Below are 25,624 nucleotides of genomic sequence, written 5' to 3'. Positions count from 1 at the left end.
AGCCCCAGCCTATTCAGCCTCTCCCTATATAGTTCAAACACTCCAACCCTGGCAATAATCTTGTAAATCTTTCTGAACTGTTTCAAATTTCACAACATTCTTCCTATAGGAGAGAGACCAGAATTGCACACAATGTTCCAAAAGTGGTCTAACCAATGTTCTGGACAGCTGCAACATGACCTCACAACTCCTGTACTCAATGTTCTGACCAGTAAAGGAAAGCTAGCAAAGGTCTTCTTCACGATCCTATCTACCTGCGACTCTACTTTCAAGGAGCTATGAACCTGCACTCCAAGGTCTCTTTGTTCAGCAATACTCCCCAGGACTTTACCATTAGGTGTACAAGTCCTGCCATGATTTCCCTTTGCAAAGTGTAGCATCTCACATTTATCTAATTTAAACACCATCTGCTACTTCCCGGCCCAATGGCCCATATGATCAAGATCCCATTGTACTCGGAGGTAATCTTCGCTATCCACTACACCTCCAACTTTAGTGTCATCTACAAACTTACTAACTATACCTCCTCTGTTCATATCCAAATTATTTAAAAAGAGATGACAAAAAGCAGTGGACCCAGCACCGATCTTCGTGGCACATTACTGGTCATAGACCTCCAGTCTAAAAAGCAACTCTCCACCCCGCTCTGTCTTGTCCTTCCAACCCAGTTCTGTATCCAGACGGCTAGTTTTCCTTGTAGTATAAGTGATCTAGCGCAGCAGGTCAGACAGCATCCAAGGAGCAGGAGGATCAACGTTTCGGGCATGAGCCCTTCTTCAGGAATGATTCCTGAAGAAGGGCTCATGCCTGAAATGTTGATTCTCCTGCTCCTTCGATGCTGCCTGACCTGCTGCACTTTTCCAGCAACATATTTTCAGCTCTGATCTCCAGCATCTGCAGTCCTCACTTTCTCCTCTCTTATAAGTGATCTAACCTTGCCAACTAGCTAACATGAGGAATCTTCTCGAATGCCTTACTGAAGTCCATATTGATCACGTCTACCTCATCAATCCTCTTTGTTACTTCTTCAAAAAACTCAATCAAGTTAGTGAGACATGATTTCCCATGCATAATGCCATGTGGACTATCCCTAATCAGACCTTGCCTTTCCAAAATATGTAAATCCTGTCCCTCAGGATTCCTTCCAACAACTTGCCCATCACTGGTCTATAATTCCCTGGCTTGTCCTTACCACCTTTCTTAAACAGTAGCACCACATTAGCCAACCTCCAGTCTTCCGGCACCTCACCTGTGACTATCAATGATACAAATATCCCAGCAAGGGGCCCAGTAATCACTTCCCTAGCTTCCCACAGAGTTCTAGGTTACATCTGATCAGGTCCAGGGGATTTATCCACCTTTATGCGTTTTAAGATATCCAGCACCTCCTCCCCTAAAATATAGCCATTTTTCAAGATGTTACCATCTATTTCCCCACAATCTATATCTCCCATGTCCTCCTCAAATGTAAAACACCCATTTAGTATCTCCCCCATCTCCTGCTGTTCCACACATAGGCTGCCTTGCTGATCTTTGAGGGGCCCGATTCTCTCCCTAGTTACCCTTTTGTCCTTAATGTATTTATAGAATCCCTTTAATCATCCTTACCCCTATTTCATGTTCCCTTTTTGCCCTCCAGATTTCCCTCATTAGTATACTCCTACTGCCTGTACACTCGATTCACTCGATCTCTGCTGTCTACACCTGACATATGCTTCCTCCGTTTTCTTAACCAAACCTCAATTTCTCTAGTCATCCAGTATTCCCTCCACCTACCAGCCTTGCCCTTCACCCTAACAGGAATATACTGTCTCTGGACACTCGTTGTCTCATTCCTGAAGGCCTACCATTTTAAAGCTGTCCCTTTACCTGCAAACATCTGCCCCCAACCAACTTTTGAAAGTTCTTCCCTAATACCGTCAAAATTAGTCTTCATCCAATTTAGAACTTCAACTTTTAGATCCGGTCTATCCTTTTCCATCACTATTTTAAAACTAATAGAATTATGGTCACTGGCCCCAAAGTACTCCCCAACTGATATCTCAGTCACTTGCCCTGCCTGATATCCCAAGAGTAATTTAAGTTTTGCACCTTCTCTAGTAGGTACATCCACATACTGAATCGGGAAATTTTCTTGTACACACTTTAATTCCTCTCCATCTAAACTCTTAACACTTCAGCAGTCCCAATTCTTGTTTGAAAAGTTAAAATCCCCTACCATTACCACCCCATTATTCTTACAGATAACTGAGATCTCCTTACAAATCTATTTCTCAATTTCCTGCTGACCACTGGGGGGTTTATAGTACAATCTCAATATGGTTATCATCACTTTCCTTTTTCTCAGTTCTACCCAAAATAACTTCCCTGGATGTATTCCCAGGAATATCCTCCTTAAGTACAGCCGTAATGTTATCCCTCAACAAAAACGCTACTCTCTCTCCTCTCTTACCCCTCTTTCTATCCTTGCTATAGCATTTGTATCCTGGAACATTAAGCTGCCAGTCCTGTCCATCCCGGAGCCACGTCTCTGTAACTGCTGTGATATTATGGAGTCATTGAGTCATACAGCACAGAAAGAGACTCTTCAGTCCAACTAGTCCATGCTGACCATAATCCCAAACTGAACTAGTCCCAACTGCCTGCTCCTGCCCCATATCTCTCCAAATCTTTCTATTCACATATTTATCCAAATGTCTTTTAAAGGTTGCATCCATCACTTGCTCTGGAAGTTCATTCCACACACGAACCACCCTCTGCGTAAAAGATTTTCCCTTCATGTCTTTTTTAAATCTCTCTCCTCTCTGCATAAAAATGTGCCCTCAAGTCTTGAAATTCCCCCATCTTACATTAAAGGCAACTATCACTAACGCTACACCCCTCATTATTTTATAATGTGGAAGTGCCAGTGTTGGACTGGGGTGGACAAAGTCAGAAGTCACATGACACCAGGTTATAGTCCAACAAGTTTATTTGAAATCACAAGCTTTCGAAGCACTTCACCTGGCGAGGGAGCAATGCTCCAAAAACTTGTGATTTCAAATAAACCTGTTGGACTATAACTCAGCGTCATGTGACTTCTGACTTCCATTATTTTTATAAACTTTGTACTTATTAGGGATCGGTGTTCCCATGCATCAACTGATCTTGTCCTTCCCCTACCTTTAGAAAGTGTGATTGAAGGAACCATGGAGGGTTGTTGAAGTGCACCTTGTATTTGGTACACTGTTGTCATTGAAACATCTGTAGAACATGTGCTGATCAAAGCTAGTAATGTTTAGACTCTGCCATGAAATCAAGAGTTACTAGGCAGTCCGCAAACATTCTCAAGTAATCAGTGTGACTCAGATCAACTCCAAGTTCACAGTGGGATCTCAAACCAAGAGGCCATTCCTAGCATTCACAAAAAGCTGTAATATTATCGTCTAAATCACAGAATGCCTCATAGCCCCTGACTCAGCCAAATACCAGCCCACCTCATGAGCACAACTATACCAACAACACTAAATAGTTTAATCTAAACCTTTGCAGAACAAAATATATGCTTATAAGAACAATAGTACAAAAGATGCTTTACTGCATTTGAACAGGAGACACATTATAGTGGACTTCAATACATCTGGTTGCTGGCTCGCAATTTATTTACAGCACTGTAATGTTACTTGAATGGCAGGTGTGGAAGAAGAATTTTTTTTGCCAAAACCTCACTAAGTATAACTTGATGCTTTGGATACCCAGGGGTTTACAGTACCTGGTAAATTGCCATCACGGTCCACCTCACTCACATCCGCTCCCCACCTGACGAGAAGCTGCAAGCAGCCCAGCCTGCCATGAAAAGCTGCATAATGGACACTCTTCCAACCAGTTTTGTCTGTTGAATTTGTGTCCTAGGAGCAAAACAAACAGAAAAATGCTATTCAATGACAAATTTCAGCAAACCTTGAGCGTATTTTGTGACCTAGCGTAACCAACTGCAGCCCTGAAAAATAAATTAGGTAATAATTTCCACAATTGTGTTCAAAATAAATGAAATCAATTCAATTTACCAAAGAACACTTAGCTAGCCAATAAAATAAGCAGCAGTTATTTTCAAAAACTATTGCACTTTCTGGGTGTCTATTTTGCTTTGTGCATTGAATACATGAATGATTATCGTTTTCCCAGAGACCATGAAATTTTCTGTAATAAAATCAACCTTAATGGGCGGCACGGTGGCACAGTGGTTAGCACTGCTGCCTCACAGTGCCAGAGACCCGGGTTCAATTCCCGCCTCAGGCGACTGACTGTGTGGAGTTTGCACGTTCTCCCCGTGTCTGCGTGGGTTTCCTCCGGGTGCTCCGGTTTCCTCCCACAGTCCAAAAATGTGTAGGTCAGGTGTATTGGCCATGCTAAATTGCCCGTAGTGTTAGGTAAGGGGTAGATGTAGATGTAGGGGTATGGGTGGGTTACGCTTCGGCGGGGCGGTGTGGACTTGTTGGGCCGAAGGGCCTGTTTCCACACTGTAAGTAATCTAAAAAAAAATCTTAATAGTTACTTAAGGCTTCCTTACCAATGGGAAAGAGTTAACACCAGTAGTGGTGATAAATGCAGTACAGAGGTGGTAGGAACGTGGAGGGGAGCAGCAGGAAAGACTGAACAACTGGGATAAAGGCAGCATATTGGTGAAGGGACCACAATGAGGGATGGGGGAATACAGTGGGCACGGCAACTGTCACCAGGATGCCAACTCAAGGAGTGACGTCATAAAGAAGCCCTTAGGTGATTGGCCAGATGAGATACAGCGAGGACAAAGATGGACCCGACCAGTTAATAAAATGGTGGAAAGGAGGTCCAAAGCCCGAATGATGGGTTCTGTGGCAGAAATGTCTCTTTGCTGATATTACAAGGGCCCATGGATATGAAGCATATATTGTGCTTTGACATTGACCCGCAAACTATCATGACTGGAGCTCCCAGGATGGGGCAGTTGGGGCAAAAAGTATTCATTTTAGTTCCCATTCATCCAGTTGGAGTCTAATCGTCTCAATTATTCCCACCCTAGGTCAAAGATCTTGCTCCATAAAGACCGAAGGATAGTTAGTGAGCAACAGCTATCTCACCTTAAAAGATGCTGTGCACAGGTAGCTTTACATCTTCAAAGTGAATTTTAGATTTGCAGGAGTTGTCTCATGGGTAATCCTAGCTGCAATAGGCCTGAATATTGCACCACCACTAACATCACTATAACAGCACTCTGGCACTATAGCATCACCAACATTGCCCTGAGTGCTGGAGGTAGAAAGCCTCCTTGGCTTCATCTGTTGCATCTGGGGTTGGTGCTATGCATTGATGGTATATGGTGTACTGTTTCTGGGTTAGGATGAACCAAAGCGTCACGAGGAAATTGCTTCTTTCACACGGGCTTTCTGAGACAATAGATTTTTGTTTTGTGGCAAAACCAATTTCACAAAACTGGTGGCCTACCTCAGATGTACCTTCTTGAGCTGACCACGCGCGCCATGACAGCAGCTGATGACTGCTGAACTGACCATTATCTCATCCCGTCTTGTATCTCCATCAGCCCTGCTCATTAACAGCAGCAGCAGCAGAATCATTCCATAGGAAATTCAATATCAATGGATTCAAGGATTCTGTAAAGACTTTGAGAATCTCCTCAGCCACAATGAATGAATGCACTAGAGCACAGCCTGCAGCTTGCTACTTGTTACCATGTCATCCCAACCCTAACCTGACATGAGGCTGAAAGGCTGAGAACCAAAAAGGTTGCCGGTGGAAATACTGAAAATGGCAGAAAATTGCTCTTGGCTTGTTTATATAGTCTCAACTGGAGAGAGGAGAGGCAGCCAGGGATATCCAAAACACTGAATCTGTAACAGCAAATACAGAGGTGTTTCCCTGCTGTCTGTCACAGGCAAGACCATTGCAAAAATCCTTCTCAGCCACTGGGAACAGGAAACTGAAGAGCTCTTCTTGGAGTCACAGGACTTCCATCCATAAAACAGCACATAACTGGGAACACCACCACCTACATGTTCGTCTCTGTTGTGACATGGAAATATACTACAGTTCCTTCAGTATTGCTGGGTCAAAATCCCGGAACTCCTTCCTTGATAGCATCATGGGTCTACCTACAGCACATGGATTGCAATGGTCAAAAAGGCAGCTCACCACTACCTTCTCAAGGACAACAAAGGGACGGACAATAAATGCTGGTCCAGCTAATGCCACCCACATAGCATTAGTGCATTTTTTAAAAAGCTACATTCCCTCAGATTTTTCATACGGCCATTGCAGACCTCTGAAGTTGTGCCCAACAGTGACTTCCAGAACCACCAGTCAATGTGGACGATATTGTGTACTCTCTAAATGGCTGCACAGCTGAGAGGGAATATTAACATCTAGAGGCAGAGTAGATGAGATCTGCAAGACAAATTCAAGAAAAATGCAGAGAGCTTTAGCAAAATCTATAAATGGCCTCCTTTGACCTCTTGCTGTCAACTGAGAGAGACCATGGACCATCCTCCTTCAAAGTTAGTTCCCTACAGAAATTCACCACCATTCTCTACCAGCTGCACAACAGCATGCAAGCAGTGATCCTTATCAATAGGTCCATCACAGATCCAATGCATAATATCATAATGTTATGCTCTTCTCTATCTTTCTTGTCACAGCACTGCACCCATAATGCATGAAGCTCTGCACTGGTGTGAGGCTTAATTACACAAATAAGCAGGAACATGTTGAACCTACATCCAGAACAGTGAAGACCCCAATTCTTGTTGCAAGCTGCTGCATGTAAATAATGCTTGCATGTGTGCACACTCAGAGGCTGAGTTCCAACTTATCATCGGTGTGTCCACGGAGACAAATAGGAGGGTGGACCTTAGGTTAAATAAGACAAAGGGCTTCTACCAGCCTTCTCCCATTACACAACATTGCCACAGCAAGTCTTTGGACAATTTAGATTAATTCTTCTACTTTTGGAGCCTCCTCTCATTGAGAGGAGACATTGACGATTAAATTCAACATTGGCTCCAGTGTGCCAATGCAGCTTTTGGTTATCTGAGGAACAGAGTGTTTTAATGCCAAAGACTTCAAACCCAGCAACACACTGATGATTTACAAGGCAGCAGTATTACTAGCCCTTTTGTATATGTCAGCTGTGTGGACAATGTACAACAGACACCTCAAACACCTTGAAAAATATTATCAACGATGCCTCCATAAAATTCTGCAATTCCAGTGACAGGATGGGCATTCCAATATCAAAGTTCTCAGCACTTAAAATTTTGAAATCAATTCAAGTTACCTAATGCATCTTACCCGGCTATTGAAATAAACAATTTAAAAAGTAATAATTTTAAAAGTTTTTAAATGTTTACATAATCTATAGCATCTATTTTGCTTTCTACGATGAATGCTTGAACGGCCATCTTTCTTTTCCTAAAGACCCTGACATTTTCTTTCAGTAAAATCAACCCATATAGCTTAGTAACAGTTCCTTACCACCCCACTGCGAAGAATAGTCTGAAGTGTGTAGGAATGTCCATGGGCAGCAGCCAAATGCAGTGGAGTACAGCCTCTATCATCCTTTGCTGTTAAATTGGCACCATTTGTTCCCAGGGCCTGTGGACCAATACATGAAGACATTATACTATGCTTCTCATTGCGAAATAGAAACTTAGAAAGGTTGTAGCACACAAGGAAGCCAATTGTCTGTGCTGGTTGAGGAATTCCAACCTAATCTTAATTTTAACTTTTTGGTCCATAGTCCTGTAGGTTTCAGATTTCAAATTTACATCCAAGCATTTTTAAGTGTAACTTTAGAATATTGAACATTAGAGCACAGTACAGGCCTTCAGCCCTCGATGTTGCACCAACCTGTGAAATCAATCTGAAGCCCACCTAATCTACATTGTTCAATTTTATCTATATGTCTATCCAATGACCATTTAAATGCTGTAATGTTGATGAGTCTACGACAGTAGCAGGCAGTGTGTTCCATGCCCCTACTAATCTCTGAGTAAAGAAACTACTTCTGACATCTGTCCTATATCTATTACCCCTCAATTTAAAGCTATGTCCCCCCGTGCTAGCCATCACCATCCGAGGAAAAAGGCCCTCATTGGTACCGTGTCTAACCCTCAGATTATCTTATATGGCTCAATTAAGTCACCTCTCAACCTTCTTCTCTCTAAGGAAAACAGCCTCAAGTCCCTCAGCCTTTCTCGTAAGACCTTCCCTCCACACCAGGCAACTTCCTAGTAAATCTCCTCTGAACCCTTTCCAAAGCTTCCACATCCTTCCTATAATGCGGTGACCAGAACTGTACACAATACTCCAAGTGCAGCCGCACCAGAGTTCTGTACAACTGCAACATGACCTCATGGTTCCGAAACCCAATCCCTCTGCCAATAAAAGCTAACACACTGTATGCTTTCTTAACAACCCTATCAATCTGGGTGGCAATTTTCAGGGATCTATGTACATGGATACTGAGATCTCTCTGTTCACCTACACTACCAAGAATTTGACCATTAGCCCACTACTCTTTATTCCTGTTGCTCCTTCCAAAGTGAAGCGCCTCATACCTTTCTGCATTAAACCCCATTTGCCACCTCTCAGCCCAGCTCTGCAGCTTATCTATGTCCCTGTGTAACCAACAACATCCTTCAGCATCATCCACAACTCTACCGACCCTCGGGTCATTCACAAATTTACCAACCTTCCTTCTATACCCTCAACCAGGTATTTATAAAAATGACAAACAGCAGTGGCCCCAAAACAGATCCTTGCAGTACACCACTAGTAACTGAATTCCAGAATGAACATTTCCCATCAACCGCCACCCTCTGTCTCCTTTCAGCTAGCCAATTTCTGATCCAAACCGCTAAATCACCCTCAATCCTATGTCTCCGTATTTTGTGCAATAGCTGACTGAGGGGGAACTGTATCAAACACCTTACTGAAATCCATATGTACCACATCAACTGCTTTACCCTCATTCACCTGCTTGGTCACCTTCTCAAAGAACTCTAAGGTTTGTAAGGCACAATCTACCCTTCACAAAACCATGTCGACTATCCCTAATCAACTTATTCCTCTCTAGATAATTATAAATCCTTTCTCTTATAACCTGTTCCAACATTTTACTCACAATCGAAGTAAGGCTCACTGGTCTAAAATTAGCAGGGTTGTCTCTACTCCCCTTTTTGAAATGGGGCTCAACATTTGCTATCCTCCAGTCTTCTGGCACTCTTCCTGTAGACAATGATGACATAAAGATCAAAGCCAAAGGGCTCAGCAATCTCCGCTGTGGTTTCCCAGAGAATCCTAGGATAAATCCCATCCAGCCCAGGGGACTTATCTATTTTCACACTTTCCAGAATTGCTAACATCTCCTCCTTGTGCATCTCAATCTCATCTATTCTAGTAGCCAGTATCTTACTATCCTCCTCGACAACATTGTCTTTTTCCAGTGTGAATACTAATGAAAAGTTTTCATTTAGCGCTTCCCCTATCTCTTCTGACTCCACACACGACTTCCCATTGACATCTCATGTCCTCTCCTGGCTCTTCCTAGCTCTCTCTTTGGGTCTTTCCTGGTTAATTTGTAACTCTTAAGTGTCCTAACTGAGCCTTCATGTCTCATCCTAACAAAAGCTGCCTTTTTCCTCTTGAATACTTCTTTAGTAAACCACGGCTCCCTTGCTCGACAACTTCTACCCTGCCTGACAGGTACATACTTATCAAAGACACAAAGTAGTTGTTCCTTGAATAAGCTCCATATTTCAACTGTGCCCATCCCCTGCAGTTTCCTTCCCATACTGTGCAACCTAAATCTTGCCTAAATGCATCATAATTGCCTTTCCCTCAGCTATAACTCTGGCCCTGCGGTATACACCTATTCCTTTCCATTACTTTTAAACATAACCAAATTGTGGTCACTATCACCAAAATGCTCACCTACCTCCAAATCGAACATCTGGCTGGGTTCATTACCCTGTACCAAATCTAATGTGGCCTCCCCCCTTGTTGGCCTGTCTACATACGGTGTCAGAAAACTTCTCCTGAACGTATTGGATAAAGCTGAGCCATCTAAAGTACTCAAACTATAGTATTCCCAGTCAATATTTGGAAAGTTAAAATCCCCCATAACAACTACCCTGTCGCTCTCGCTCCTATCAAGAATCATCTTTGCTATCCTTTCTTCTACATCTCTGGAACTATTCAGAGGCCTATAGAAAATTCCCAATAGAGTGACCTCTCCTTTCCTGTTTCTAACCTCAGCCTAGACCACCTCAGCATGAACTTTCTGCTTTACAGAAAGGAATTAGGGATAAATGACGTGGAGATCTGAGAGGTGGTAAAGAGATGTGAACTTCAACCTGTTTACTGGATTGAAATAACATTTATGATTTGAAAGATTCTATTCAGTCATCCTTCTCTCCCCTTCAAATTACACCTTAGCAGAAAAATGCATATAACATATGCATGAGATTAAACCTAATTTTTCAAAATTTTGCATTGATTGAAGTATTTATTTTGGGTCAGAAGGACACAAAAATAAAATTAACTTACCTGCATACAGGCATCGTGACCCCTGATGGCTGCGATATGTGCTGCTGTCCAGCCCCTGGAAGTTACATCTGTCAGATCAGCACCATGCCAAAGCAACCAGTGCAGGCACTGTAATATCAAAATTGAACTGTAAAGATTTGGCTTCTTTTTAATAAGGTTAGAACATATTTCTAATTTTATAATACGTAAGGCTGGTAATGAATATCTGGATGATTTAAATTTTTACCATACAACAATTAATTCACTGGCAAAACAGAAATTAAAAATACTATTGAACCTTGACTATCCCAAACATATTTTAAAAAAAGATTTTTTTTCCAAAATTAACAGATAAGATGACTGATTCTTGTCCCCGTATCACCCAACCAACTCAGTCTCTTAGTGTTTACACGTTAACATATGTAAAGCTAGCAATGATTTACATAATTTAACACCATTGATCAGAAATTTGGTAAAAACAGGAGATACCAGGGAAAATGAGAATGAGTAAAGCAAAGCATAAGTTTTGGTTGCAGTTTAATTGCATGTTGTAAGTTGACAATAGTAGCCATGAACATTTCTTATAATGTTATATATGAATAAGAACAGGAATAGGCCATTTAGCCCTTTGCAACTTCCTGTCATTTAATATGATCCATCTTAGTTTTCTGCTCCTACTTTGTCCTCATACTCTTTGATCCCCTTAGCCCTTAGAAATATATCGAACTTATTCTTGAAAACATTCAATGTTTTGGCTTTATCCATTTCCTGTAGCAGAGAATTCCATAGGCTCACCACTCTCTGTAGAAGAGGTTTCTCCTCATCTTAGTCCTAAATGGCCTACTCATATCCTTAGACCCCTGTTTTTAATCCTATGCTGTGTATTCAGGTTCAACTCTTCAATTATTTCTGCCTCCCTCGTATCTTTTTTCACATCTCCACTCTTGTAATTTGCAAACATTTTTTCTGAGAATCACTAATATATAGTTAGTTTCTGATTCTTTACCCAATTTTTACAGGAAGGTGGGTAAGGGACCAGAAACTCAGCACCGAGGATTGGTTCAGATGGGAATTGAGTGGATGGTGAGTAGGGTGATGACAGGGAGGACTGTTGGCTGGAGAGAAAGAAAGAGAGGTAATTTGCCTGGACACTTTATTCCAAGAAACCCCTTAGAATAACTCTTTTGATTTGGTCAGTGATCAGGGACAGAAGTGTGTGACTGGAAGTGAGGCAGGCAAGGGGAAGGCAAGGGTCTTTGCAATTGTTCAACAGCTTTAATGTTTTCCAGCACGTTTGAATGAGACAGAGGGTCATAGGGTTTGTGAAAATTGGCCATGGCATCGTGATACAGAAAGTCTTTCAAGAGAGGGAGCAAAAAGAAATGTAATGGTAGGAGGGAGCAGTACAGTGTGAGGGATTGGTACTATCCTCTGCAAAGAGTCGGAGTCCAGAAGGCTGTGTTATGGTTTGGAATATCAGCTCTGGGCTGAGGTAGAACACACAGTGAAAAGGGAAGAATCTGATGGCTGGTACAAACAACATACATAGAACAGGAAAAAAGTTCTGCTGAGGGACGATAAGAAGTGAGGTGCTAAATTGAAAAGCAAAACCTCAAATCTAATAATTTCTGGATTGCTACTAGAGTCATGTATAAATTAGTATTATATAAATAACATTATAGAAGTGAATGCATGGCTCAAAGACTGATGTAGGAGAAGTGGGTTTCAGCCTTGAGGTATTAGTATCAGTACTGGGAAAATGGAAGCACTATTGGTGGGATAGTCTACACCTGAATCGTCTGGCATTGGTGTTTTTGCCAGCCACATCACTAGGGAAGAGGACTTTAAACTGAACAATGCCAGGGAGAGTCAAGCAAATCAACATAGAACAGCAAAATATTAATATAGAAAATGAAGATCAGAGAAGGGCAGGAAGGGGCAGAGAGCAAAAAAAAACTAAGAATATGCCAGCAAGAGTAATAAGGATTGGATCTTGAACATTGAGTATATAACATTTAAGGAAATAGGAATACAGGTAAAGGTAAAAGAATAGCACTTCTAATTAAAGTTGCTTTCGTACAATAGTTAGAAATCAGGATTTAGAATCTATGTTGGCAAAAATGAGGAATAGGAGGGGGACAATGTCACAAGTGGGAATGATCCTCATCTTGCAAACAGTAACTACAACATAGGAAGAAGAATTATACAAGCTGCTTGTAATAAATCTACAGTATTATCTACATATAAACTGAAAAGATCAGATTGAAAATATTAGCTGTGAGGAGTTCATAGAATGTTTGAAGTAGTTTTTTTTTAAAAATCGATATTTTTAAGGAAAACCTTTTTAAATCTTTTACAAAACATCTATATACAAAAAAACGAATAACACTATCAAAACCAAAAAAAGTCAGTACAACAAAGCCATAACACAGCACTATTACTAACGAACAATCTACCTTTCTACCAGAACATATCTACTTAACTTAAACTAAACTCCTAACATATTAAATACCAATTTAAATTAAATTATATCTCACTACTTTATTCTATCTCACTCATCACACCTCCACGGAGGCTCCCATCTCTGGTATCCTTCCCATCTATATTCTTCTTCCCCCCCGTCTCCTCCTCACAGGGACTCACAGGCACCCATACTGATTCCCATGGCTATACCATGGCTCTAATTAATATTGCTGATAAGTCAGAGTCAATACAATTTGAAAAGGGCAGCCATATCTTGTAAAGCTGCTCCATTTTGTGGTGCACCATATTTGCGAGGTAGTCTTGGGGAGATGCTCCATCACCAGCCTACGCCACCCCTTAAGACCTGGTGGTTTTTCTGACATCCAGTTCACTAGAATGTTCTTCCTCGCAGAATGGGTAAAAATGTTACACAATCTCTTCCTGTGTTCCCAGAGAGAGGGCAAATTTGGCAACCCCAAAAGAAGAAATACCGAATCCACATTAATTTCAATCCCTGGAATGTCCTTTAACTTCCTTACTATAGCACTCCAATATCTCTAGATCTTACATGACCAGTAGCAGTGTGAGAGATTGCCTAGACTAATGTTACATTTGGAAAACCGTGATGACGTTCCTCTCTTGAACTTAGCTAGCTTCTCTAGTGCCATATGAGCCCTGTGTAAGATCTTCCATTGTATGGCCTGTGCTCTGTTACATACTGAAATTTTTCTTACATTTCCCCATATGTCTTCCCATACCTCCAATGAAATATCCTCTCCTAACTCTCAAATCCTCGGTCTACAGAGTCCTTCCACATCCCCCAGGGCACGACCTTTCTGTAAATGATATAAAGTGCTCTTATACACCAGAGTACTCTTTTCTCCACATCTGATTTGGAATACTGGACCAGGAGCGTGGTCTTCCTCTGTATATAGTTCCTTATCTGAAAGTATCGGAAAAGGTCCCTGAAAGACAATCCATCTTTCTGACTTAACTGACTAAATGACATTAGGACCTCTCCCTCGAATAAATCTCCCATACAGGAGATTCCCTTATTCTCCCATGCCTTAAAGCCGGAGTCCATTGCTCCTGGTTTAAATACTTGGGCTCCCATAAAAAGGGTAAATGGTGAGATCTTAGACTAATTGCCCTCGGCTTGCTGCAGTATCCTCCAGGCTCTCACCGTATTTAAAATAATTGGGCTCTTACATTGCTGGGTCACGGATTTCATCTTATCCATAAATAATAAATTAAAGGACATCTCAACTGCAAAGCTTCAATATCAAGCCAAATCGACTCCGAATTCGCCCGAACCCAGTTTCCATCATATGTTAACAGGGCACTTATTTGGTATTTCTTCAAATCCGGAAGATCCACCCCTCACTTACCTTGCGAAGCTACAAATTAGTGAATTTAATTAGAGGGTGCCTGTGGCACCAAATAAATGACCCTAGCCAACCACTGAGCCTCCATAACATTTGTCTGGTAACAACAATGGGAGCATTCTCATGAGGTACAGCAGGTGGGGAAGAACATTCATCTTAATCAGGGCTATTCGGCCCAACTATGATAACGGTAACCCCTGCCACCACTGCAAATCCTATTTTATCCTCTCTAGTAGTTGTACATAGTTAGCTTTATACAGGTGGTGGAAGGTAGAAGTAATAAAAATTCCCAAATACAAAAAACCTTTTGACAACCATCTAAATGGGAACTGCATTCCATCCTTCAGATTAGGCACCTGCACTAATCTCCCTACTGGCATGGTTTCCGATTTTGTAAAATTGATCCTGTTACCCAAGAAACTACCATAGGAATTAATTGTTTGCATCAGTCGAGGAACAGACTTCTCCGGATTGGCCAAAAACAAAAGGATGTCGTCAGCATATAGGGTGATATTATGCTCCCCCATGCCTACCCTTGGCACTACTATTTCAGGAGCCCTCCTAATAGCTTCGGCTAATGGCTCAATCACCAAGGTAAATAACAGCAGTGATAAAGGACACCCATATCAACTTTAACATTGGGAGAGGTAGTCATCTGACTTAGTACCATTTGTAATGATTGCTGCCTTAGGATCATTATACAACAGTGCCATCCATCTGGCAAAGGATCACCCCCAAACCAAAGCGCTCTGGGACCTCAAACAGATACGGCCATTCTATCCAATCAAGTGCCTTCTCTGCGTCTAGGGAGACCACCAAACCCGGGATCAATCTTTGCTGGCATACCTGCACTATGTTCAGTACTCTCCTGATATTGTTGAAGGAGCTACGGCCTTTAACAAAACACATCTGGTCTTCTTTTATAATATGGGGCAGGATCTTCTCCAACCTCAGAGCCAGCATCTTGGATAGAATTTTAAAATCTACATTCAACAGTGAAATTGGCTTATATGAAGCACATTCTTCGAGGTCTTTCCCCTTCTTTAAAATGAGGGAGATATTAGCCTCCCTAAGAGAGGGTGGCAGACAATCCTGTGCATATGAATAGTTATACATCCCCAGAAGTGGCTCCACTAACATGTTTATGAATTTCTTATAGAATTCAGTTGGGAATCCATCTGGCCCCAGTGCTTTGCCACCCTGGAGATGCCTTACTGCTTCCTGCACTTCCTGTACCATTATAGGGGCATTCAAAAGGGAAGCTTGCTCTGTGTTTATACTGGGGAGGTCCAGATTTTCAAAAAAGGACTGAGTTCCCATTATACCATGTTCGCCTCCACCTCTGACCAATATAGCTCTGCAAAGTATTCCCTAAACCCAACATTGATTTTTTTCAACTCACAGATAATCGTACCAGCCTTCTCCCTAACAGTCGTAATAGATTGGGAAGCTTTTTTTCTCCCAGTCAAATAAGTCAGATATCTACCAGGCTTATCTCCAACTTCAAACAGTCTTTGTTTGACAAAGGAGACCTTTTTTTGCACCACTTGCGCATGCAATGAGTTGAGAGCAGCCCGGAGAGCTGTGACCCGCTGCAGCTTAACGAATGATGGCAATAGGTGGTGTTCTCAGCTACCTTCAGCCAGGCCTCCAGCATCTGTTGCTGCTCCTCTCTCTGCCTCCTTCTAGTCGTCGATTATAAGATGATCAGGCCTCGTATATATGCCTTAGTGGCCTCCCAAAGTATTGCCGGATTACTGGCCAGACTTGAATTAATATCCCAAAAGGTCCTTAACTCTCTTCTAATATACTCAACAAATTTGCTGTCTCCTAACAAAATGGGTCCATGCACCAGTGACGTGCATCCATTCCACTACCCTTGGTGCATGATCCGAAACAGCTATATTCCCAATTTTGCACGCCAATTTTCTGTCCAAACTATCAGCCGACATAAAAAACATGTCAATTCACATATGGCACTTGTTGTGGGTTGGAGTAGAACGTAAAGGCCCTTCCATTAGGGTGGAGGTACCTCCACATATCCACTAGTCCCAACTCTTCACACATGTCCACCAACTAATTAGACTGCGTGTACCTGCCAGGCCTTTTGGCACCCTGTCAACCTCTGGGTCTATTAGGTAATTAAAATCCCCTCTTATAGTCATACGGTACACCCCAAGATTCATTAATTTTGCCACTTCATCAATTAGAAATTTAAGAGGATGCACCAGGTGACAATATATATTCAAGACGCCATACTCTTCTCCATGTACTAGGGCTTTAAGAATGATAAACCGTACATGTTCATCCTTAATCTGCTCCGTTACCTGGAAAGGGAGGTTCCTTCTTACCAGTATAGCTATTCCTCTACTCTTAGAGCTGAAGGAGGAGAAAAATACCCTGTCATAACATCCCTGCTGCAGTTTCAGATGCTCCTCAACAGTTAGATGCATCTCCTGCAACAGGGCAATGTCCACTCTTTCCTTCCTAAGGCTTGATAACATCTTCTTATTTCTTTTAATAGGAGAATGGCTTCCTTTTATATTCCAGGTGCACCACCTGGGCAAATCACTAGCCATGGTCATCCAGGGCAGCCCGTGGTTTCCCAAGAGGGAGCTTATCTGAGGTGTGATGAGCTACAGAGACATCAACTCTATGAGATCTAAAACCTATTCCTCTAAAAACTACTACAACTAAAAAAAAACCACCACATTTAACTGAAATGAATACCCAAATAACCCCCAATTCGCTCGAGGTCCAACCCCTTGCCTGTAGGGGGTACCCCTCCCAATCCTTACTACCATCTTAACTCACTCTAGCCTTAGCCCCAAATGAAGAAAATCTGTTATTTACATTCTAAAAAGCTAACAATGGATGCCCATTGCCCTACCTCCACTCATCTTAACCACAGATACAGCCACCCCAATACAAAATCAAAAGGACAGCAGTTAAAAAAAAGGAGCCTTAAATAGTACCCAACCGACCGATATGTAAAAATAATTCCAATTTTTCAACAGAGCTGTACATATAAAACCAATAACCACAAAAAGAAAGGGGGAGAGAGAGGTTAAAAAAGGGGCAATAAAAAAAAACCCTTACTATTGTCCACAATGATGCCCCCTCCTCTCCCATCCCAACTCAGGTCCTTCAATTCAAAGACTTCACAAAGTCCTTCGCCTTTTCTGCGGAGTCAAAGTTATATATCGTCCCCTCATGGGTGATACACAACTCGGCCAGGTACCTCAAGGAATATTGAATGTTCAGGTCCCTTAATTCTATCTTGACTTCGTCAAATGTCCTTCTCTTCTTAATTAGGGCTCCTGAAAAGTCCTGAAAAAAACATTATCGTTCAGCCTTTATACTTTAAAGCTTGTAAATTCCTTACCAGTCTTCTTGTTGTTTCAACTATTAATTGTTTTTCTTTATAATGCAGGAGCTGCACTAGGACCGTGCAGGGGCGCAGGTCCAGCCCGGACCTGCGCACTCCAATCCGTTGGGCCCCCTCCACATTTCAGAAGGGCTTATGCCCGAAATGACAATTCTCTTGCTCCTTTGATGCTGCCTGACCTGCTGTGCTTTTCCAGCAACATATTTTTCAGCTCTGATCTCCAGCATCTGCAGTCCTCACTTTCCTCTCCACGTTTACCAGGCCCGACTGCAACTCCAGCCCCAGGAACTTTGGGAGCCACCCCTGCAAGAAGCCAACAAGGTCCTCGCCTTCCTGAAGACCCACTATCCATAAGTTTTTCCTTCTATTTTTATTTTCCAGGTTGCAACTTGATCCTGAAGGACCCAAACCTGGTCTTCCAACGTTCGGATCTTTCCTCTTGAGACCTCCGCCACGGTTTCTGATGCCGCGGTCCTCTCCTCCGCTGCCTCCATTCTTCGTTCCAGCAGCTGGATTTCCTGCTAATGCTTGTTCAGCATGGCAGATAGTGGCTCAACGGCTGCTTGAATCTTGGCAAACTCCAAGATTAAATGCTGTTGCCCAGTTAGATCCAAAGGGGCCGCCCCGGGAGTTTGAGCACTGGCTGCAGGCACCCTGGATGCAATAGGGGAGTGTCCTGTCTGCTGTACTCCTTTAGGTCCGTTTCCTTTATTCAATTTCATCCTGGCCTTAAAGCTTTCATACACAATTTCAGCAGCTCCAAATGGTCATCAGGCTTAAATTAATACTTTTTTCTCCCGGGGGTGGTTGGTAAGGGGGTGGGGTAAAGGTCCACCTTTCCTGAGGATATGGCACAGAGCCCAGCACAGCAGACCACTCAGACTGCCACCATCTTGGATCTCTGAAGTAGTTTTTTTAAAGCAGCACATTCGAGGATTGACCAAGAGTAGGTATATTATATTTAGTCATGTGGCAGGATTAGTTAATGATCTTAGAGTAAAGGTAGCTCTAAGTAGCAGCAATCCTAATATGGACTGAAGAGTCGGTCTAAGATTGGATTTTAAACATAAATAACTATATGTGCACAACAGCTGAGCGAAGTGAACTAGCATGCAAGTTGAGGAGATAAATCATTGTAAAAGCATCAGTAGACTTTTAAAGGGATATTTCATTGTACTTAGAATAAGTGCATTTCCACAATTAAGAAAGATTCCAAGTGGAGGATCCGCCATCTGTGGTTAAGCGAATAAATCAAGGAACATATGAAACTTAAGGAAAAAGTATCTAATTACACAAAGCTAAGCGGCAGGTTAGATGACCTGTCAGATTTTAAAAACTGGAGAGAATGGCTAAAACATTAATCAGGACAAATAAATTAGAGCATGACAGGAAATGTGAAAACAGATAGCAAATTACAGGGCGGTAGATCATGGCTGGTTTAACTGTGGGACCGGGGAAGCAATCCTGCTCCTCCTGGCTGAGAAGCAACTATGTCAGAACACTGATCCACTCAATCCAACAACTCATTTCTCTTTAGCTGTCATTACTGACACTAGAAAACTCAACTGATAGCTGTTACATCCAATTCATTGACAAAATTTGGGGTGTACAACCTGCTGAAATTATCTAGATGCACTTATTTTAACAGACAGAAATAGTTCTTCACCTCTAAACTGTCTGAGTGCACCGCCCATTGCAATGGAGTGAATTTGTGAATGGGATCAACTTCATTAATGCTGGCTCCATTTTTTACCATCAGCTCGAGCTCCTTCACATCGCCGGCTTTCACTGCATCATGAATACTGGCAAAAGACTTCTTCTTTGTAGCTGTCAAACAAAAAACAATTTCAAACAATAAATGCACAAATTATTGGCAATTAAACAACTGACTGAAGGTGGTGGCTCCATAAATATGCCCACCCTCAATGATGGGGGAGCCCAGCACATCAGTGCAAAGGACAAGACTGAAGCATTTGCAATCATTTTCAGCCACAAGTCCCAAGTGACTGATCCATCTCTGTTTTCTGAAGTCCCCATCATTACAGATACCAGTCTTCAACTGATTTGATTCATTCAATGTGATGTCAAAAGTCAGCAGAAATCATTGAATTTGCAAAGACTATTAGCCCTAACATCCTTCTGCAGTTTAGAAGATGATGTGGAGGTAGCCTGGGATAGACATGTACATTTAAACATGGGTATCTACACAACAATGTGGAAAATTGCCCAGGTACCTCATATGCATAAAACATCGGACAATTCTAACTTGACACATAACCACCCAAACTCCCCAGTCTACTTTTGATCATCAAAGTGATGGCAGGTACCAAAAGCACAAGTTGGGAGTGTGTTCGAACATCTCCACCTCCCTGGATGAATGCAGCTCCAACGGGCGGCATGGTGGCTCAGTGGTTAGCACTGTTGCCTCACAGCAGTGGGGACCTGGGTTCAATTCCTGTTGTCTGGAGTTTGTACATTCTCCCAGTGTTTGTATGGGTTTCCTCCAGTTGTTCCGGTTTCCTCCCACAGTCCAAAGATATGCAGGTCAGGTGAATTGGTGTGAATTGGTCATGCTAAATTGCCCATAGTGTTCAGGAACATGTAGGCCAGGTACATTAGTTTGGGGTAAATGTAGAGTAATAGGGTAGGGGAATGGGTCTGGGTGGGTTAATTTTCAGAGGGTCAGTGTGGACTTGTTGGATCAAACGGCCTGTTTCCCCACTGTAGGGCTTCTATGAATGTTCTAGAAGTTTGACAACATGCAGTTACAAAGCCGTCTGCTTCATTGCCATCTCAACCCCCACCTTTGAAAAGTCACTCCTTCCACCACAGATATGATACACACCAGTAACTCATCAAGGCTCTTCAACAACACTTTCAAACCTGTGGCATTAAAAGGACAGGGACAGCAGACACATTGGAACACCCTCGCTTGCAAGTTTCCCCTGAAGTCATGCACTATCTATAATCACCATTTCTTCCCTGTCACTAGGTCAAAATCCTAGATTCTCTTGCTAATAGCACAATAGGAGTATCTACATTATATGGACTGCAGCAATTCAAGGACATGGCGCACCACAATTTCAATTAGGAATAGGGTAATAATAGCCAGCAACAGCTCTATCCCATTAAATGATCTTTTTAAAAATCATAATAGCACTTTAATCCCATTGGGCATCTTAGCATTTATGCTTTGCTCAAGTAGTACTCATCAGTGGTGCCAAGTGAAATAATTTTGAAGTTCTCATTGAGTAGGAACAGCTTTACAGATGTCTGATGCAATCAATCAATCACCCTGGATTCTGTGGTTGGACAGCTTTGTGATCAAAAGTAAGCAAAAGAGCCGTGGTGTTAGGCAGGCTTTCTGCAAGCAGTGAAATGAGAGTGGAGCGCAGGCACGTCTTAAACAATGCATAGTGGGGTGAGCAGCATGGAGAGTAGCGGGAAGATAACCTGATGGATACACAGTTAGCAAGGCTAGTGCTGGCTGGCAGGCGATTCAACCTTGTCCAAGAGAAAATGGTTTTTATTTGCCTTTAAGTATAATACTTTAAGTATTACATTCTTAAAAATCAAAGAAAAAACTGTTCTGAGAAAGAACTATTAAAACACTCTTTATGTGTAGCACATTCTTGTTACGGGTTTTAAACTACATTATAACTTAATTCAGGAGACTATGAAGTGCAAGTCTAAAGATAATGACCAGATGCTGCAAAGTTGGATTAAGCTGGTTAACTCATTTATGGGTGGTACATACACTACGAACCAAGTGGCCTCTTTCTGTAATTATACTCCATTTTGTATAAACACTACTGAAAGATAACATGGAATTCAGACTCAGCAGAAAAATCAGTCTGAAACAAAATCATTAGTTATAGCTGGTAACTAAATTTTAAACAAAAATACCTAGTTAAAAAGGTCTGCATTCAATACAAAGCTAGATTTTTGTATTAATTTTTTTCAATAAAAGAATTAGGAGCAGAAGGCCAGAGTTCAAGTTCCACCTGCTCCAGAGATGTGTAATAGCATCTCTGAACAAGTCGACTGGAAAATATCTATTTAAGAAAAATCTACCTTCTCTCGGCAAGTACTTATGATCCCGCGTCCATCATTCTCTGAGGGAAGAGAGTGCCAAAGACTGAAGACAAATTTAACAATTCCTACAGGAAGGCAAGCGGACAATCTTGCTTGTGTTCGCTACCTGTTCATTCCCCATTCCAAATTCGGTTACTAGGGAGGAAGTTACACTCGTAATTTCTAGGGCTTTTTTAAAAATAGATATTTTTATCGATGGGCCGAATGGCCTTACTTCCACTCCTATGTCTTATGGTCTTATGGTATTTTTATTGAAAATTTAACATATTTTTACAAGTTTACAAATAAAAAAACCATTGATATACAATTAAATCTTAAATAAATAATAACCAAAATTTATCAAACAGGGAAAAAAAGAGATCCCGAGAAAAAAAACAAAACTCAACTAACTACTAATCTAACCTACAACTAACCAGAACGTTCTAGGTATTATCTAAAGGTACGTTTATTTCTGAAACTTTTTTCGATTTTGTTTTACACCAGAAGACAATCGTAATGTTTCAGATCTCACTCCATTCATGGCAAATGCCAATCCTTGAACATTTTTTTCATATTACCGCTCACACAGGGTTCCTCTAAAGATCCCTTCTTTGCCCTCACACTCCAAATCATTGTATTACCCAGGACGGCTGCAGAGACCGCTGGCATGGCTGCAGCTTGCTCCAAGTTCAATGAAACCTGATTAAATGTTCACTGACAGCCTCCCAACGCGGTGTAAGGTAACGACTTCATTAGCAACAGGAATAAACTTCCGGTGTCACTTGAATTGAAGATAAGAAGTTGTTTTCATTTCCGGAATGTCGAGGAACAAAATATTAGGAGATATATTGATGGGAAATGTAACTAAGGGAGAAGTGGTTTAGGATAAAGCAGAGAATGGAACACAGGTAGACAATGTGAATGAAAGCAAATAAATAGAGAGGAACCCTCGGAATCATGTAGGAAAAGGGGTTGCATTATTTTAAATTGGCGGCATTATAGGTCTGCAAGAATATAAGGAATGAATTGACAGGATTTTGTGCGTTGTAGAATGTTGGATGAAGTGAAGCTTGAAACATGGGGAGCGTTTAGGATCTGTTCGCATTTCTTTGGATGACACAGTGGAAGTTCAGCATGTGGTGAAGGGTGGATTAGTGGTGCTGGAAGAGCACAGCAGTTCAGGCAGCATCCAACGAGCAGCGAAATCTTGGATGCTGCCTGAAGATTTCGCTGCTCCTTGGATGCTGCCTGAACTGCTGTGCTCGTCCAGCACCACTAATCCAGTATTTGGTTTTCAGCATCGGCAGTCATTGTTTTTACCATGTGGTGAAGGGTTGGTCAGGTTACAAATCGTGGGTGGCGGGGGATAGAGATGTTTTTCCCCGAACTGACCAAGCTATGATTTAACAAAAATCAAGCGTTGGTAGTCGACTGAACTGGAAAAAAATGTTGGTAAGGAACGCTGTGGGAGGTTAAAGATTGTAAGAAGAGCTGAGAGGTGAAGATTAGAATCTTCCATGGAAGATTAGAATTATATTTTATTGTCACTTGTACTAAAATACAAGGATACAAGAGTACAGTGAAAGTTTACAAAGTCGCCATTCTCTGCGCCGTCTTGGGTGTAAAGGTATCCCCTGTGCAAAATCTTAGGTACAGAGTAGAAAAGAAAGAAATAAAGTTACAAGTTCAACATTAAAGCCCTTCTTAGGCGCTTAGCCAGGCTGGCCTCGCAATCCCCACAATGGCTGAATCACTCCAGCGCAGATGCTGCGAGACCTCCAGCTGCCTATGCACACCATCCCTTCAGACTGCCTGCACTTACCACTGCCTCAGACTGCTTGCTCACACCATCCCTTCAGACTGCCTGCACTTACCACTGCCTTAGGCTGTGTGCTCTTGCCACCACCTCCAGCTGCCTGTTCTCACCGCCACCGGGTGACCTCTCTCTCTGCCATGCTGGCTCAATCTCCACGCTGCATAAACAAGCTCTCCAGTGAAGGTAAATAGATTAAAGTAAGTACAAAAGAGCAGTGAATGAAGATTTTAAAAAATAAAGTAAAAGCAGATCACACTGTGCTGCTACTCTCTCTGAGATACTATTTGTGAGTTGGAGGGTCAGTTTCAGTTCAGTAAAATGTCTTTTATCACATGGTTTGATGCTAAACTATGAATTTGCACTTAGGAACAGGCTGATGAAGAAGAAACAAAGTCTTGAACTGTCTTCAGGCTGAGCCTTCAAAATAAAACTGTTTATTATAGATTATACTTAATACATGATGATTGTCACAACCCATGTGTGAAAGTGTACTGATGCCCAAACCCAATTACTCAAAGTTTCCCAGTTTAGCTGAATGATCGACTAAGATAAACAGAAAACACTGAATAGGTTACTCCACTTACCAAAACAACTATTTATTACAAAGAAATCAGTTCCAACCCAGAAAAATAAAACTAATTATCTGCTAACCTAAGCTCTGTCCCTTTCCAAAACTCCTAGACACTTGCAGACAGTCAAAAGAAGAAAGAAACAAACAGACATAGATTTCATGCTTGGAGGGAAAAATACTGGGCAAAATCTCCTAAATTGTATCTGTCTGCAGAATATGGTTAGGAGTCCATTTTGCTTCTTGCAAGTTCTTGTTATTTCCAGAAACTTTCATTTTGATTTGATTTATTATTGTCACATTTACCTGGGAAAAGTGAAAAAAAATTGTTTTGCATGCAGAACAGTTAAATTATACCATACAAAGTGATCTACAGTAATAGAACAGACCAAAGAATACAACGTTATGGCTGCGGAGGAGCAAGATCAACATTAAATTTAAATTTGGGAGGTCCATTCAGAACTCTAATAACATCAGGAAAGATGCTGATCTTGAATCTGTTGATATGTGTGTCTACATTTTTGTACCTTCTGCCTGACAGAGGAGTTTGGAAGAGGTTGTAACTGGAGTGAGAGGTATCTTTGATTATGTTGGCTGCCTTCCTAAGACAGCAAGAAGTACAGATGGAGTAAAGGGATAGAAGGTTGGCTTGCGTGATGGTCTGGGCTGTATTCACAACTCTCCTTAGTTTCTTACAGTCCTGGGCAGAACAGTTGCCGTACCAAGCCATGATTCATTTGAATAAAATGCTTTCTGGGATGAATCTATAAAAATTGGTTAGAGTCTTTATGAACATAACAAATTTCCTTAGCCTCCTGAGGAAGTAGAGGGATTATTGTGCTTTCTTGACCAGAGCACCAACTTGCGTGGACCAGGACAGGTTGTTGGTGAACACCACTCCCAGAAACTTGTTGCCATTGACCATCTCCACCTCAGCATCGTTATTGTAGAGGGGGCCATTGAAGTCAATGACCAGCTCTTTTGTTTCGCTGATGTTCAGGGAGAGATTGTTATCTTTACACCATGCCACCAATCACTCTATCTCTGTCCTATACTCTGTCTCATTCAGATCCTATCAGTTTTTTGCTGAAGACACTGGGTGGCTGACACATTACCTGTTCAACCTCTCAGTCACTGATTAGAGAAAACAACCTACAGCAACTAGTGGGAGAAAATAGTCAGCTGTCTTTCTATTTTTGGTTATTTTCTGCAGAGAGGCTGAGGGATTCTATCTCTTACAGCTTGGAGATATTCTGCCTCACATACAATATGTTCAGGAGCGAACCAGAGTTATTGTCATCTAAATGATCATTGCCCTCCACAACCGTGGGTTCTAGGCAAAGCTTGCTCTGCAAACACACCCATGGTGT

General features: G+C 41.8%; 1 protein-coding gene across 3 annotated transcripts in view; it reads right to left on the bottom strand.

Moving 5' to 3' along the window:
- Positions 1–22,626, bottom strand: part of LOC140481471 (ankyrin repeat domain-containing protein 42-like) — a 56,764-nt gene extending 34,138 nt beyond the window's left edge. For 2 of the 3 annotated variants that reach the window (XM_072577696.1, XM_072577694.1), the window contains exons 1-5: positions 22,449–22,585; positions 19,463–19,623; positions 10,582–10,689; positions 7,507–7,626; positions 3,752–3,887 (exon numbers count right to left, since the gene is read on the bottom strand). In XM_072577696.1, the coding sequence (XP_072433797.1) occupies positions 3,752–3,887; positions 7,507–7,626; positions 10,582–10,689; positions 19,463–19,623; positions 22,449–22,539 (616 nt within the window). In that variant the 5' untranslated portion in view covers positions 22,540–22,585. Of the gene's footprint in view, positions 1–3,751; positions 3,888–7,506; positions 7,627–10,581; positions 10,690–19,462; positions 19,624–22,448 lie in introns of all 3 variants that reach the window. The other variant, XM_072577695.1, reaches the window with a different exon arrangement.
- Positions 22,627–25,624: the final 2,998 nt, after the last annotated feature.

This window comes from Chiloscyllium punctatum, chromosome 9 (assembly GCF_047496795.1).
Source record: "Chiloscyllium punctatum isolate Juve2018m chromosome 9, sChiPun1.3, whole genome shotgun sequence".
Taxonomy (NCBI): domain Eukaryota; kingdom Metazoa; phylum Chordata; class Chondrichthyes; order Orectolobiformes; family Hemiscylliidae; genus Chiloscyllium; species Chiloscyllium punctatum.
Note: the sequence above shows the minus strand (reverse complement) of the source record. Positions and strands in the feature narration are given on the sequence as shown.